Source organism: Xylaria bambusicola (genome assembly GCF_022495145.1).
Source record: "Xylaria bambusicola strain CBS 139988 unplaced genomic scaffold F5B22scaffold_19, whole genome shotgun sequence".
NCBI lineage: Eukaryota > Fungi > Ascomycota > Sordariomycetes > Xylariales > Xylariaceae > Xylaria > Xylaria bambusicola.
Genome location: NW_025953572.1, coordinates 1 through 15798, shown reverse-complemented (window position 1 = coordinate 15798; position 15798 = coordinate 1). Strand labels below are relative to the sequence as shown.

General features: G+C 50.0%; 4 protein-coding genes across 4 annotated transcripts; 2 read left to right on the top strand and 2 right to left on the bottom strand.

Moving 5' to 3' along the window:
* Nucleotides 1-16: 16 nt before the first annotated feature.
* On the top strand, nucleotides 17-2343 carry F5B22DRAFT_136004 (exopolyphosphatase-like protein). Its single transcript, XM_047968995.1, has 2 exons — nucleotides 17-509; nucleotides 755-2343. Exons 1-2 carry the CDS (start codon nucleotides 395-397, stop codon nucleotides 2023-2025), a joined length of 1386 nt encoding a protein of 461 aa, XP_047830982.1. The 5' UTR covers nucleotides 17-394; the 3' UTR covers nucleotides 2026-2343.
* F5B22DRAFT_135969 (nuclease S1 precursor) lies at nucleotides 2166-3849 on the bottom strand. The gene is made up of 4 exons (XM_047968993.1): nucleotides 3329-3849; nucleotides 3054-3065; nucleotides 2693-2879; nucleotides 2166-2583 (listed from the first exon to the last, which is right to left on the bottom strand). The coding sequence occupies exons 1-4, from the start codon at nucleotides 3716-3718 to the stop codon at nucleotides 2306-2308; spliced, it is 867 nt and encodes a 288-aa protein (XP_047830981.1). The 5' UTR covers nucleotides 3719-3849; the 3' UTR covers nucleotides 2166-2305.
* Nucleotides 3850-4628: 779 nt separating this feature from the next.
* Nucleotides 4629-7296, bottom strand: F5B22DRAFT_135981 (uncharacterized protein). Its single transcript, XM_047968994.1, has one exon. The coding sequence runs from the start codon at nucleotides 6915-6917 to the stop codon at nucleotides 4824-4826; it is 2094 nt and encodes a 697-aa protein (XP_047830980.1). The 5' UTR covers nucleotides 6918-7296; the 3' UTR covers nucleotides 4629-4823.
* A 209-nt stretch (nucleotides 7297-7505) lies between these two features.
* On the top strand, nucleotides 7506-12531 carry F5B22DRAFT_605348 (DNA-directed RNA polymerase). The gene is made up of 2 exons (XM_047974840.1): nucleotides 7506-11890; nucleotides 11968-12531. The coding sequence occupies exons 1-2, from the start codon at nucleotides 7763-7765 to the stop codon at nucleotides 12016-12018; spliced, it is 4179 nt and encodes a 1392-aa protein (XP_047830979.1). The 5' UTR covers nucleotides 7506-7762; the 3' UTR covers nucleotides 12019-12531.
* Nucleotides 12532-15798: the final 3267 nt, after the last annotated feature.

Here is a 15798-nt window from a genome sequence, read left to right as displayed (position 1 = left end):
ATATTGTTGGCCGTCTATAAACTGCCGAGTTTCACTCGTGAAGCCGCCGAACGTTCAGCCCATTAGACCGGAATGCCAAGAAGCGGGCGCCGCGGGGCCTTCCGCCGCTCCGCCCGCAAAAAACGACGTCAGTGGGTAAACTCATTCCGACCCTAGTTCCCTCACATTGTACGCTCTGTTCCGGCTTTATGGTAATGGTATTTGCTAATTGAAGGGTTGCTGGCAAATTGAGGCTAAAGTTATACCTCGAATTGGCGCTTATCGCATCACAAACCGAGCCTTTACCGGTTTCTGAGCTGCTATACTCTCTAGTAGCTTACCTCATCTCATCTCATCCCATCGAGTTTCATTTCATGTCATTTGGTCGCTCATTGACATCTTGTTCTTTCATAAGATGCCGCCACGCGCATCGCTGAAAACTTTCCTTGCCACGGCACGCGCAGCGCTCACTGCACAGTCGTCGAAGAGGGCTACGCCTCTTACCTTTGTTGTGGGCAACGAGTCAGCTGGTAATTGAATTTTTGTGTTTCTTCATTTAGTGCTCATTATCGTCGCTATTGCTTCATTTACACCACTTGACTTTCTATTCTCTCTTCTCTTCTCATGAATGGTAGTTCCCATTCCCAGAAGCTTTCATGAAGTTCCCCGCTTTAGAGCCTTACATATTACATCTCACTTAATAACGCCATGTCTCAGGACTACGAGATTAGAAACCCATAATGAATATGAAACTAATCCGCTAATGGAACTATAGATCTTGATTCTCTTTGCTCAGCGCTGCTGCTAGCTTACTTTAACACGTACGCGCCTCCTAAGAGACGGGCCTCAATCGGGGAGGGGAGTCTAGCTTCTAACACACTGCACATTCCCGTGTGTCATCTCCTCCGCGCCGACCTCGCGCTGCGCCCGGAGTTCACTGCTGTGTTGCGCGACGCGGGTGTGAAGGGTGAGGATGTGTTCACGCTTGAAGACGTACTACCACACGAGAATGGCGTGTCTCAATCCGACAACACGGAAGATTCAACACATAGACCCTCCTCGGGCACAACGACGAAGGGAATGAACCCCGAGGATACCCACTGGCTCCTTGTAGACCACAATGCTATGACAGGCTCTCTGGCGAATACCTTCGCATCCCGCGTCACGGGATGCGTAGACCACCACGCCGACGAGAACACCATACCGCGCGACGCACAGCCCCGCGTCATCGAGAAGAGCGGGAGTTGCGCGAGTCTGGTACTCGAGCACTGCGCCGAGATATGGGAGGCGCTCAGCCCCGACGAGACAACCGATGGAAATCGAAATACGAGCGGAAACGATGAAGACGACGCGAAGAAGGTCGACGCGCAGATCGCACGTCTCGCGCTCGCGCCTATCTTGATCGATACGATTAACCTAGGGGACAAGAACAAGACGACGGAGCACGACGAGCGCGCCGTGGCTCTCGCGGAAGGGAAGATTGCGGCGGCCGTGGAAGGGGGTGGAGGGGAGAAATACGATCGCGAGGCGTTCTTCAAGAGACTCGCGGAGCTCAAGGAGGATATCGCCGATATGTCCTTTCGCGACGTCTTCCGGAAGGATTACAAGGAGTGGAGCGTGGCGGGCTTGGATCTAGGGACGTCTTCTGTGCCGCGGGGGTTCGGATACCTCGTGGATGAGAAGGCGAAGGGTGATAAGGGTGTTTTCGTCAAGGCGTTGGTGGATTGGGGCAAGGAGAAAGATGTGCTTGATCTGGAGGACAAGATGGATGTCGTTATGCTGCTTACGGCGTTCCAGGATGAGAACGAGGTGTTTCACAGGGAGTTGCTTGTTTGGGGACGGAGTGAGATGGGGGTTCGCGCTGCGAAGTTGTTTGAGGAGAAGTATGCGGGCGAGTTGAGGTTGGAAAGCTGGGGTGATGGTGCGTTGGATGAGGATGGTGAGGGCGAGTGGCGGCGGTGCTGGATGCAGGGCGCTGTGCAGCATAGTAGGAAGCAGATTGCGCCTTTGCTACGGGATGTGCTTAAGGAGGTGGCTGGTCGATGATGATTCAGAAGACAGAGGATTGGCGATGGAAGTGATAATAGAATGGCCAGAGCAAGCTGCGAATGTCTAAGACGGTTAGGTGATATCGTGTTCTGCCTAGTACGACCTCGAGTGAAGGTTACGACGATGCTCGATACGTATTACCTGCAAGTCATATGTAGCGAGAATAAGGAGGTCGAGAACTGCATTCTCAATACGAAGCAATATACACAACAGCTTCTTCAACGTCGTGTCCTCGCACTACATAACCCATTCCTCAACCCCAAACTTCAAGCACATCCTAAATAGCAGCAACAATAGCATCCAAATACTTCGCTAACCGATACCCCTGCTTCGCAACCTGCAGCTTCACCACGGGATCGGCAGTCGTCGTGTACGCGCCGCTCAGCTCCTTGTTCTCGACAGCGCTGAGACCGCCCTTCAGCACAGTCGAGCACACGTACGCATTGGCCTCGGCCGCCCACTGCATCGCCGTCGCCTGGCGCGTTGCAGCCGTGGAGACGCTGAGGCCTGTGAGCCAGCCTGCTGCTTGTGATTTGTATTCGCCCGAGTTGATCGCTGGAATAACACAAGGTAGATTGTGCGTTAGTTTAACTCTACCTTTGGAATACTACTGTAGGGGTAATTTCTCTCTCTATGATAGTAGGCCAGTCGAGTATTCACTTACCAGTGGTTAGCGTGTTAGCCCAGGATTTGGCGGAAGCCAGGGACGAGCCACCCGAGATAGACTCAGGGATGTCGCTGTCCCATATCGCGTGGAGATTTGTATCCTCGCCGTCGTACAGCACGTCGATGTCGTTGCCGCCGACGTCGAGCGCTTCACAGTGCAGCGGTTGGCCGATGTCGCCGACGAACTAGGTGTTGCGCTGGCGTGTTAGCTTTTCTTAGAAGGGGGAAAGGATTTGAATCGATTTTCTCTTCTCCTTTCTCCCTTAACTAGGTATTCTCTCTTATAGAAGTTTTTTTGACCTGGGTCTTCTCGAACTAGTCTGGTTCAAATGAGAAGCATTGAGAGACTAGTAACATACGTGGATGATCATCTAAATGACTGAAGTCAGCATTCTACACCAATTAGCGCTGTCTTCCATCTTCTGTTTATGCCCTGTGTCTTTTTTTTGGCGATAACCCAGCCTGATGCTTATCAATGATGGGAAATGGGCAATAAGAAGCCAGCCAACCCCCTTGAGGCTAAAATTGCAGTGAAGAAACCCCTGTCAAATGATCATCAATTGATACTGATTGGTGCCAACCTTGTCCCGCCCGATTCATACATCCACCCACCCATTCATGAATCAGGTCATACCTTGGCAGCAATCTGATGATTCGCCTGCGAATACCGACCGTCTAGCAGAATAGTCGTATAGTTCGTCAGCGCGCTAACAACGCACCCCTCGGAGCCGCAGTCGCGCGAATAGTCGAGGTTGCACGAGGACGGCGGGCTGTCGTTGGCGTCGATGTAGTGATACGGCGCCGAGAACCGCCCCGCTGTCGTGTACCGGTAGCTGTCGGCCCACGTCGACACGGTGGCGAGGTAATCGGCCGAGGTATCGCCCAGCAGGCTCTGGAAGTACGCCTTCGTGTTCGCTGAGACGAAGTTGCTCGCGACGTAGGCGATGGCCTCGTGGCCCATGGCGCCCCATGCTGATACACTGGGCAAGGCGAGGAGGGCGAGGATTGCTGCTTTGTATGCCATGGTGGATGAGGGATTACAGATATGATGTGATAGTCTTATAGGAGCAGTTGATCTACGGATAGGAACGAGAAGTCGCCAAGGAAAGACAAGGTAGGAACAGAAGCTCTAGATGTAAACATATATACCTCTCTACCTCCTGATACTACGGTACTACCTACCTATTTGCTATACACATTGATTAGGTAGGTATCTCATACCGCCGTAAATCTCAAGGGGTGCCATACAGTAGCCATATCATGCACGATATGTAGATCACCACTTAACTACAATAGGTAGGTAGGTAAACAAAACAAATCAAGCCATAGCCAAGGCGCAAACTCAATTCGCCAATAAAACTCCATTTTCAATTCCGCGCTGTACTGCGCGTCAAATCTCGTGCGGCAACAAAAGCTTATCATTGGCGTTCTGCGGGGGGAGGCGATCCCATGCGGTGTCACGCCAGATAGCGAAATGCGGAAGTTGGTGTTGGGATCCTCCATGGAAGTGTAGTGTCTACTGGATGGGAGAAGGAAGGACATTCCCGAGGGCCAGGACAGGGCGGAAACAAGCCTTTTGGTTCCTTGCGTGTGGTCGCAGATCAAGACATGCATAATGGCGAAACCTGCGTCAAAGGGTACGGTACCCCCCTCGAATGCGTCTCCACGCCTTACTGTATCGAGGCGTATACCTACCTGCCTACCTACTACAGGTTTGAAGACTGTTGGTCCTCCAATCATTTGGAGCACGTTTCTTATTTCTCTCTCGGGATACGACTAATGAAGAGTATTTCTATTACGAATCGAGTGTGTTCAGCTGGTTGCAACGTGGAATAAAGGCTAACTCTGCTGCTTTGCTTCGAGCATTGCGGCTATCATTTTTATTCGTCTTCGGTGGTCCGGCTTGGCACAGCAGCTTCCGGACTGGAAGGCGTCCCGGGGAAATAACTCAATCCTGATGACGCGCTTAATTCGTATTAATCGTCTTGAACATGCGTTTAGGAAAAGCTACATGGTGAAAAACTTTTATATAGGCGGTCTCGGATTGTCGCGATGCCCGTCATGTAGTAGTACGGTTGGTTATATTAACTACCTAGGTACTGTGGTCTTGGTTTCGACTCATCCACATATTATTCCAACCTAAGCGTACGGTAAAGCTGGGCGAATTCTCTTCGACGAAGTCGAGCCATATGCCCAGAGCTATCTTCTGGCAATTCAGAAAACTCCCTTGCGGAAGGATCTGCGAGATCGATGCACTTTAGAGCAGCTTGTCGGAGGCCAACATCCGCTAGCACGGGTGGATCTTCGCTGTTGGCCTCCGGAACACATCGACGGAGTACTTGTTCACAGAGCCTCCGACTATTAGATGCCAAGGCTAGTTGGAATATATGGATGTACAAGTGTGCAGATCGCGGACGCAAATTCCTCGCCGGAACCCCCCAGGCATTCCAGACGCCTTCCCAATTGAATTGTCTATCATGGGCAGTCATGAGCCGCTTGAGCAGCTGCTCGTCCATTTTCATGGATGGAGTATCGACTCGGAAGAGGAGCTTCTCGAGCCGTGCTGTAAGCTCTCTTGCCCGTGTCCTGTCGCCCATTGAAGCTCCTTCGATGATAGACACTATCACGTCACTTGCCATGATTGGATCATTTCGCTGCTGCATAGTGTTGATGACATCGAGTGCCATGTTGACGAGTGTGTATTCCTTATCCGATGAACTGAATATACAAGTTAAAAGTTGGAGATATTGGTGTCTCGTTGCTTCAATGGCATAAATACGCAGCTCTCCTATCAATAACCCTACCTTACCTAATGGTACAACGGCACCCTGGATTCCTGATATGCTGGCTTTGTATTGAACAGCAAGACGATATTTCCATGTGCGCGTTGGAGGTAGTGTTTCCATTGCGAGATCCATCAGCTCCATGAATGATGTTTTAGAACCATCAGGTTTGTGATCCAAGGCTTGCCGAGCTGCTGTTACGTCCATTTCTTCTAGCTGGGTCTGCAGTAGCTCCAAGAGACGCTGCTTTTGGTGAGCATCGTATGTGAGAACACGCGCTAATTCTGTAGGAGACGACGTACTAAGGAGATCAACTTCTGCAGCGACTGGCTCTGAGGATTGCTGATTGGAGTAGAACCGAACATGATTTGACAGGGGGCCTCCAAGAGACTGCCCATTGCGCCCGCCCGAGAAACCGGAGGGGCGGTGCAAATTGCTCAAAATAGCTTTTTCTACCGGGTGTAAGCTGCTCTCAGGCTTGCCCTTAGGCGTGGTAGTCCTTTCGCCCTGCGTAGAGACCGATGCCGAGTGTGGAGAGAGGCAGCGATCCAAAGCCTGCGTCCATAACGCCTCTAAGTCCATTTCGGCTCTGCGTCCCTCGGTCATGATCTGGAAAATGACAGTCGAGCCAGCATGAGATACGCCAAAACCCGAGACTCGCCCATCCTCATCGATAACAGCCGACTCTGTACCGCTGCGATCTATTGTACCAAGATTGACACATATCCAACCGGTGCGGATGCCATCGTCAGTGTCGTCGGTGCCCATTGTCCCCATGAGCTTGGCACGTCGTGCCTTTCGACGCAGTTTTGTCTTCCGCTCATTCGGGCCCAATAAGCCGTCGGCAGCAGCGTGAATGCGATGCTTCGCGCGCAACCACCGTACCAGGCGGCCAGCGGAGACGTTGAGATGTCGCTCACTACGGGCCGTACCAAACAGCATGAACAGGTTGGGACCGAGGGCTGGCGACGGGTCTAGTTTCCGTAGATCTAACAAACTCAATGCATCCAGGCCCATTTCCTCGGATGCATACTCTAGAAGAGAGGCTATTAAAGGGGGCGAGTCTGTGGGAATCTCTGGTAGTGGTGGCAGTTGCATAGGAGCTATATATGTGGGAGGTTCAACCTGAAGATACCAGGGGACAGCGACGGATTCAGTTTCATTTTCTACGGTATGATGCCCGTCATTCTTGGGTTCCTGTTCCGATGCGCTGGGATTCTGTCCATGTTCTGTGTCGAATACAGAGCTAGGACGGTTCGGCTTGGGCAGGGACGAAAAGGGTCGGACGGACAAGGCACCAGCAACCTGGGCACGCGTCGAGAACAAAGAGCGTCGCGCGACTGGAGGAGATCGCTGGATGCCGCTGGCGAAGAGATTGAGTACCATGGAACGGCACTGCGAGCAGCCGGCTGCAGACAGAGCGGGTCGGGCAACAGCCATGGCGGTGTTGATTGCTCGGAGGGTCTCGAGGGTTGTATAGCTGACAGAGTACTAGAGACAGAATACTAGAGACAGAACGACTTCGAAAGCATGTCGAGAGCGAGCGCGGATGGACACACAGTACAAGCGAAGAGAAGCGAGAAGAGATGTGGGCGTGACACCTGGACTCTGACTCCCAGTAGTAGTAGTAGTAGTACCTAGGCGGTTAGACTACTGCTTAGATATTCTGGATAGGGTGGCAAAAAGAAGAGTTGAGAATATTTATACAGTTGACTAAGTACATAAGTGTATGATGGTGAGGGCTACAGTGCCACGACTTTATCTGGAGCCATCGTGGATCCCGAGTCGACACTTGTGTAGATTTTGACTAGATTTTGACTAGATTTTGAGAGAGAGAGAGAGAGAGAGAGAGAGACTCTGGAGAGACCCAGACCGGGGGGCGTGTGTGGAGCAGACATCGCAGAAGCTGATTGGAGCCGAGGTCAACATAGAGGGGCTCCTGGTAGCTCTAGGCCAATCAAAAGGCCCAGAACTCACCAACCCCTGTCCACGCTGCTCTTTTTGCTCCCCCAATGGCAAAAAATTTGGGATGAATTGATGCATTTATCAGAACTTCTTTTCTCTAATCATTTCTTGTAATTCGCCCACATCTACAGTATACTCCTTCGTAAATTCCTCACATCGTCATAATACTTGTAATTACATCCTTCTCTCGTTAGATGTTATAGCACAAAGTCCATTTTCCTCCCCCCCCCATCTCTGGGCTGCGTCTGGTCTGCAGAGACCCGGCTCCTCCCACATTCACATCCTCTCTCAAACAGCCAACCCGCCTCGGTACTGGCACAATGCTTCTTCGGAGCCGCTCTGCTTCGAGGAGCCTCTCCCTACCGCACATCCAGACGTTGCGTCGACCACACTTACCGTCGAGGCAACCCTCTCCCCACCTCGCCGACACACCCACAGCTGGCCGCAGACTCCTGGTGACGCAGCATAAGCTTGCGCCATGGCGACCCAAGACAACCCCCACGCCGCTCGGTTGTGTCGTTGCGCATCGGCCATTAGCCACGGCTATCGATGACTCGATGCGCCCAGACGAGATACCTTTTGTCGATCACCTTCACGCCCACTCCCTTCCCAACTCCTACATGCAACCGCCCTCGCATCTCCCAGTCTACCATCTTCGAACCTTCGACCCTGCTTCGACATTGCATGTCAAGGTCCAGAATGATATTTTGCCGCGCGCTCGGGTGTCGTCGACCGGCGTTCCCGGTGGTGTCGACGAAATGGTATCCGTGTTCGACGCCTGCTTGCAAGTCAATCACTTAGAGCGAGCCGCTCATGTACTCAAGCGATTTCGCACCCTAGGCAATCTACCCTACTCCGATCTGGTTGCCCTTCACAATATGTATTTGCGCGCCGGCATTGACGCTTGCCTCGATCAGCCCGAACTCAAGTGGGCCCAGTCACTGCATCATTGGTTTGAAATAGAAATCCGGGGGAATGAGCTCCCCTTTACCTCCGAAACGATCGCCTGCATGCTGAAGATATCTCTCTTGTCCTCCCAAGGAGCACGGCTGAATCGACTTGTGACCCGTTATTTCGACATGCTACCTAGTTACTCTACCTGGGACCTGTTGGATAGTGGGATTCTCAATCAGCAAGACTTTGGCACCATTGCCACCATCTGTGAGCCGGTTTCGGAGGTTGTGGTGGATGCGTTTGATTCCACCATGACCGACAACCAGACAGAAGAAATTTCATCAGCCCAAGCCACGGCAACCGAAAGTTTAGAGAACAAGTCCACATCTATTCCAGAGGTTCGTCCAGTACCCCAGAAAGGCCTGGGATTAAAAACATTGCGCGGTATCCTGTCATTTTTTGATCAAATTGAAGGGCAAGACCTGAGTAAACTCTCGATTGATGAACGCCGCGAAATTCAGTCACGATTGGAACATGATTGTGTGGAAGCTGCTGTTTCGCGTTGGCGAGACGAAAACCAAGCCTTAGCCAAGATGGGACGGAGCACTGCCATGTCCAAACCAGCTTTAAACTCTCAGCTATACGATTGGCACCTCAATCTCGAATCGAAATTAAGGAAAGAATTTTCTCTATTTGATGAATCCGAAGAGAAGGAGAAGAAGAGTACGGAGGATATAGACCGCTGCCAGTATGCCCCTTTCATGAAGCAGTCTAACCCAACCAGGTTGGCGGCGGTAACAATCATGGGTGTGCTTAGCTGCATCACACATAATGGTGCTGACAAGGGTGTGCCTTTGTCAACTCTTCTCACCAGTCTCGCGAAGATTGTAGAGGAGGACATAAGGTTGCTGGTTCGGCTTAAGAATAAGCAAAACCGCAAGGAAAGCTTCCTTCAAGCACGCCGTCAGCGAATGAGCAAGCCCCCAGGTCCCAATGTGAGCAACACTACAGAATCGAACGAAAATTCTCCTGCCACGCCAAATCCTCAAGTTATTAACGTACCCGTATACGACAACACGTCATGGCCAGCTCTTATCAAGGCGAAAGTTGGTGCCCAGCTATTGTCTGCTTTGCTCGATACGGCGAAGATAAAGGTCGTTCGCAACCATCCTGAGACGGGAGAACTGGTCAGCCAGACGCAGCCCGCCCTAGCACGCACCAGTGTGCACCGTAAAGGCAAGAAGATCGGGATTATCGTGCCAAACAGAGTTCTAGTAGACCTTATGAAGAAAGAGCCTCGGGGTGACTATCTCGCGAGGCATCTGCCGATGCTAGTTGAGCCACAGCCCTGGACGAAATTCGAGCAAGGGGGATTTCTCGAATATCCTTCTCAACTTGTTCGTATCAAGAATGGCGAGCGAGACCAAAGAATTTATGCAGATGCTGCCTTTGAACGAGGCGACCTAGATCAGGTGAGCAAGGGACTGGACGTGCTAGGTCGTACTGCTTGGCAGGTCAACAAGTCAGTGTTTAAAGTCATGCTGGAGGCGTGGAACACCGGAGAGGGCATAGCCAATATCCCACCACTTGATCCCAAAATTCCCATTCCTGAGGAACCGGTGTCATCAGACGACCCTATGGTTCGAAAGCAGTGGCTTAAGCTCGTTAAGCTCGCCGAAAATGAAAAGTCTGGTTTGCATTCGGAACGATGTTTCATGAATTTCCAGCTCGATATTGCTAGAGCCTTCAAAGACCAGAGTTTCTACTTCCCCCACAACATGGATTTCAGAGGACGTGCCTATCCTATTCCTGCCTACCTTAACCACATGGGTGCTGATCATGTGCGAGGCCTCTTACGATTCGCTAAAGGAAGAGAACTCGGCGAGAATGGGCTTCGTTGGCTGAAGGTTCAGCTGGCCAACGTGTTTGGTTTCGACAAGGCTAGCCTCGACGAAAGGGAGAAGTTTGCGACGGATCATATCACAGAGATATTCGATTCCGCCACCAATCCGTTGACCGGACAACGATGGTGGCTCAAAGCTGAGGATCCATGGCAATGTCTGGCCGCTTGCTTCGAACTGAAGGCGGCTCTCGAATCTCCCGATCCCTCAAAATTTGTGTCACGTCTCCCAGTTCACCAGGATGGTACATGCAACGGGTTGCAACATTACGCGGCATTGGGTGGTGATCGCTGGGGAGCTGAGCAGGTGAATTTGCTGCCTGGTGATCGACCCGCTGATGTGTATTCAGCGGTTGCGGACCTAGTCAAGGCAGGTATCAAGGAAGATCTAGCGGCTAATAATTTCATGGCCAAAGCGGTTGATGGGAAAATAACCCGGAAAGTTGTGAAGCAAACTGTCATGACTAACGTTTACGGCGTTACATTCATCGGTGCCAAAGCTCAAGTACTGAAGCAAATCGACGCCGCGTACCCCAATATTGAGAGTGAAACTGGGGTTCCTTCAACGGTTCTTGCATCGTACATTGCCACGAAAATTTTCAGGGCCCTATCTACAATGTTTCGTGGAGCACATGATATTCAGTATTGGCTTGGGGAATGTGCCGGCCGAGTTTGTCGTGCACTCACTCCAGAGCAACTCGAACGGGTAGCCGCTGGCGCCGCTGGCGACCAGAGCCCACCCCAAAAGGCTAAGAGATCACGCGCAGTCTTGAGGAAGCCCAAGGCAATTGACCCTCTGGAAGACCTCCTCAACCAATTTAGATCCACCATTGTTTGGACCACACCGCTACGTATGCCCATTGTTCAGCCGTACCGGAAGAGTACCAATCGGGTTATCTCCACCTGCTTGCAGGACCTGACCTTGCAGGTTCCTGAGCGATCTGACCCGGTCAATCGACGAAAGCAATTGCAAGCATTCCCTCCAAATTTCATTCACTCGCTCGATGCGAGCCACATGCTTCTTTCTGCCTTAGAGTGTGATTCTCTAGGTCTGTCATTTGCTGCTGTACATGACTCCTTCTGGACACATGCGGCCGACGTCGATGTGATGAATCGGGTATTGCGTGACGCATTCATCAGAATTCACAGCGAGGACGTCATCGGTCGTTTAGCCTCTGAATTTAATGCTAGGTATGGCGGGTCTCTGTACCTTGCTAAAGTTGCTCGATCTACGGATGTCGAGAGAGAGATCAGCGCGCATCGACGCGGTAATCGTCAAAACATGCGTGAAGAGCTGCTTGAAGAGAGGGAGCGTCAGAGGCTTTTGGCTTCTGAAGATCCTGCGGATATCCTGAAAGGGAAAGAAATGGTTACTCCCGCCAGCATCTACGAAAAGATGTCATCGTCAGAGGTCTTGTTGCCCATTGATGGACTCGACGAGCCTGATATGGACGATGCTTCAGCAGACTTGGATATCGCAGTGGGATCGACGGAAAATCCGTCCAAGGTACAGGAGCTAATGAAAGTGTCACATTTCGAAGCAACTTTGAAGAAAATGACCGCCGCCACAGAGTCTCAAAGCGACAGCGGTAGGAAACCGGTGGAATATATCAGCGTCTGGCTTCCTCTCACTTTCCCTCCTATTCCAGCAAAGGTATGTATATCCCGTTATACCAGTCACTTTCATATTGGCAAGTGGGATGTTCAGCAACTAATTTTGTCATCTTAAAGGGGGATTTCGATGTCAAGCAGCTTAAGAGCAGCAAATATTTCTTCTCATGAGCGGGAAAAAATAGAAGGGGAAACGAAATGAGAGACACTAATGATGTGAGATAGGCGGGGCTGTTTTTATATCCACGGCCGCCCAATAGGCATGGTCATCAGCGAATGCATTTGACGGCGTACCGGGTATTTCAACCATAGGATTTTGCGAAAGTGGGCTGAGAGGATTGGAAAAGACGACGCCTTACGAGAAAAATGTAACAACACTGTGTATATCCAATGGGCAGGCGACGGGAGGAAATTTGTATATAAAGCATTCGGCGCAACACCGCATCGGTCTGATTGGTTGCTTATATGCATTGTATCAGATTTTGGGGGGCATCTTTTAGACCTAAGAATAGAAGGAGGCCGAATTTGAATTCATGATATCTGAACTCTCTTCCAATTTGCTTTTCGTTTCTTATCCTAGTGTCCCATCCCAGCTCATTTTACTGACTTGGACCATTGGCGCTATATAGCTAGCAGGTAATAAAAGTAGATAGTCGAAGATCAAATCATACAGCCTGTACATCATGCATTCCTTCTTGCACATGATTTAGAGCGCCAACTGTCTCCACCTTCCCTGGGTCTACATGATCCAGGCTTTGACTTCGGGTGTAGGGGGCGCATCACCTAGCCATTCTCTACCATCGAGGCTACGCAAGGGACTAAGATCTGGGAATCATCGTGATGAACGCTATTGTCTTTTCAAGAAAAGATAAAAAGGAAGCAATGAAACGGGAGAAGAAAAATGAGAATGAAAAAAACATATTAACTTGGTAGCTTCGTACCTCTAATACGAGGAATCCAGTCCACGTGGTAAGTCTCTAGGATAGCTTAAGCCATTCTGTTGTACAGAAGTGGATATATGCTACTATTGCGAAGCCGCAATAACGGCATCGTTTAGCGAGAAACTCTCTGTCCTTGTTGATGTAGATTTTTTCTTCTTATTTTTAGCAACAGCATAGAGTACTTTTAACAACACGAATAGAACGCTACCGATAACTTAATAAAACGTGGTGCTATTTACCTTACCTACCTAGTTTAAAGGAATTAAAAACCACCTTTTCCTACTCTAGTACGCACAGTTGCAATATCATACTGTGCTTCTTGTTCTTATAGTCGCTTCTTTTTTCTGCACTTGTGATCTTGCTATTGAAATGTGATAGCTAAGGCCAAAGAAGATATGGCAGCTTCCGGTATGTTCACTCCAAGACCCCAGGTGAAGGCAGCAGCCGGACCCTACAGACACACTGGCGAACCCAGCAAGGAGACAGAGGGAACCACCCTTCAGCTCGGCGGATCGGGTTGTAGCGGACATACTAGATAGATAGAGCTTTCCACGTCCTAGAACCCCCCAGGGAGGTCAGAGATGCGGCAGAATCGCCCCTCACGACGTTAAACTTAATCAATCAATCGGAATAAATATATGGTTTCTTGCAATGTAGGTAGACGCTTCTGAATCCGATTTGGCTGCGCGGTTACCGCACATAAGCTCCATGGCTTCGGCTCGAAACAGTTGTAGAAGCTGCTCTTGAACTGCAGTAAATGCAGATTACATCATATCCGGTGCTGTTGCACATCGTAGGTAATATCTTCTCAGTCGTATGATAGAGCTTAGCACTTGCTGCTTGTTGGCCATGTTGGATGCAACAGGCAGTTAGATCCTTTCCCCCGACCCCATTTCCTGACCATGGTTGCACCCTTATTTCGTCATCTCTCCCGTCTCTTCATCTTACCTTTTATCTGTCCTCCTAATTTTTCTATATTTCCTTCTTCTATCCAAGATCAGACAGAGATAGCCATATCCGACCAACAGCATGACGCCTAGTGCGGCAACAGGCATGAGAACTCGCAGTCATCATCTCTTGGTATCGTCCTCCATTGTCCTTGCTAATCGGTGTTGGAACCACCCAACGACGCCTTGCAAGGTAGGTGGCAATGATAAGAAACACACTTCTAAGTACTCTTAGTACAGCGATGATATAATTAAAACCAAGCTAGTTATCTTTGAGCGTGACCTTGGAGGCAGCATTTGGCTGACCTCCTAAAGCCTTTATAGGCGTGTCGACTACACATACAACCCGCCAAGGTACCTACCTATGTGTGAGTTGCCTGCCCTGCCCACTACCTACATACCCACCGAAATTAACCTAGTGCAGCATCTTCGGACCTTGTTATTTCTGTATTTACCTATAACTCTATCCTTGAAACTCCTGGTACGCCAAAAGGCAAAAGGCAAAAAAAAAAAAAAAAAAAAAAAAATACATACAACACCAGGGATTCGCTGGTCGTCACCGACCCAACTACTAATCTGGCGGTATCTGGCTTAGCTAAGGGGGAGCGGACGGGACCCCGCGTTCTCCAGATCCTATGGTCGTATGTATTGGAGTTTGTTGCAAATTGTGTATAAGAAGATGGCGCATGGAAGTTCAGCGTGTGGTTGAGAGGATCGTATGATGAGTCAGCAGGACGTATGGCAAGTAAGAACTGCTCACAGCTTTGCTCTCGCGAGTTGGGCTAAAAATGCAGTGAAATCTGACTATGACTGCAATACGACCCTAGGTACCAACCGATGAGGAACAGGTCTGGCATGGCATGGCACTGTGCCCCTGTGTATGCAGTAGGTATGTAACAGTCAAGGGTAGTATGAATGACAATATCTTATGCTACCGTCCACTTCACCACTAATAGGTAAATGAATATTCAATTGACTCGAAGATGTTGGCAAGAGACACAGAGCACGCCGTAACGAAGATGCTAAATTGCATATTTTTAAGCGAGCTGCCAGTGTAAAGCTGGCGAGGCGAGTGTCCCGGAGACATGTGGCATTGAATGAGCGGCGAATAGGGGCACTTTGATGCACTCTACCTCAATCTCACCCTTACAACCCCTCCAGCTCCTGGGCTACCTACCTTCTTGACGTGGGCTTCGGAGTGCAGCTGGGTTTCCTCCAAGGTGCTCTGCTGAGCGCCAGACGCAGCTTTGCTGAGACCAGTCATGCTATCGTGAGTGTGGAGCTTGTCCAAGTAGACCTTGTCGCCACAGCTGACGCTAATGGAGACTGTATGTGTTACACGTGTAACCCCTGTACCGGCTGAAATATGCAGTTCGCCTTGCACTTCGGCCGTACGAAGAACCATTGCAGGCTGTTCATGATCTTTCAATACATGCAGGCAATATTGGGCAATATTGGAAAGTGAGGTTATACAGACTTCGCTTCTTGAAACAGACCCTAGAGACTTAGGCGGTCTGGGCTGGCAGACCAATTGTGTATAGAGTCAAGTCAAGCCACCAACAGCCGAGAAGGAGTTGGTTGGTCAAGGACTACTGCAGCCCTAGTTGATCATTATAAACTGAATTCCCAGTTCCCAGCGATGAAATCCAGAACTAGATAGCTCACAGCCCTGGAATATATCATACACAGGGGGTTGTTAGAAAACTATTGGGGAAATTCGATGAAGAAGCAGTGCTTAGACTGTTCAAAGAGAAGGCTGGAGGCAATGAAGGGAGGCTAATAGTCGCATGGAGTGGCTAGCAGGTACTCCTTGCAAGGCTCAAGATTGAACAGGGATGGGCCATACGCGGTACCGTTTACATGTATGCTGTCTGTCTCTCGTCTCTATTAGCCCACCTGTACGGTGGGCCACTACCACAAAGTGCGAAAATAAAAAAATCAGGTCAAGTGCGGGGTAAAACCTATTTTCAACTTTACCTAAGGGGACCAAATATAATAAAGGGTATAAAGTAAAGTTTTAAAAATATAAATAATTACTTAAATACCTATTTTAAAGGTTATAT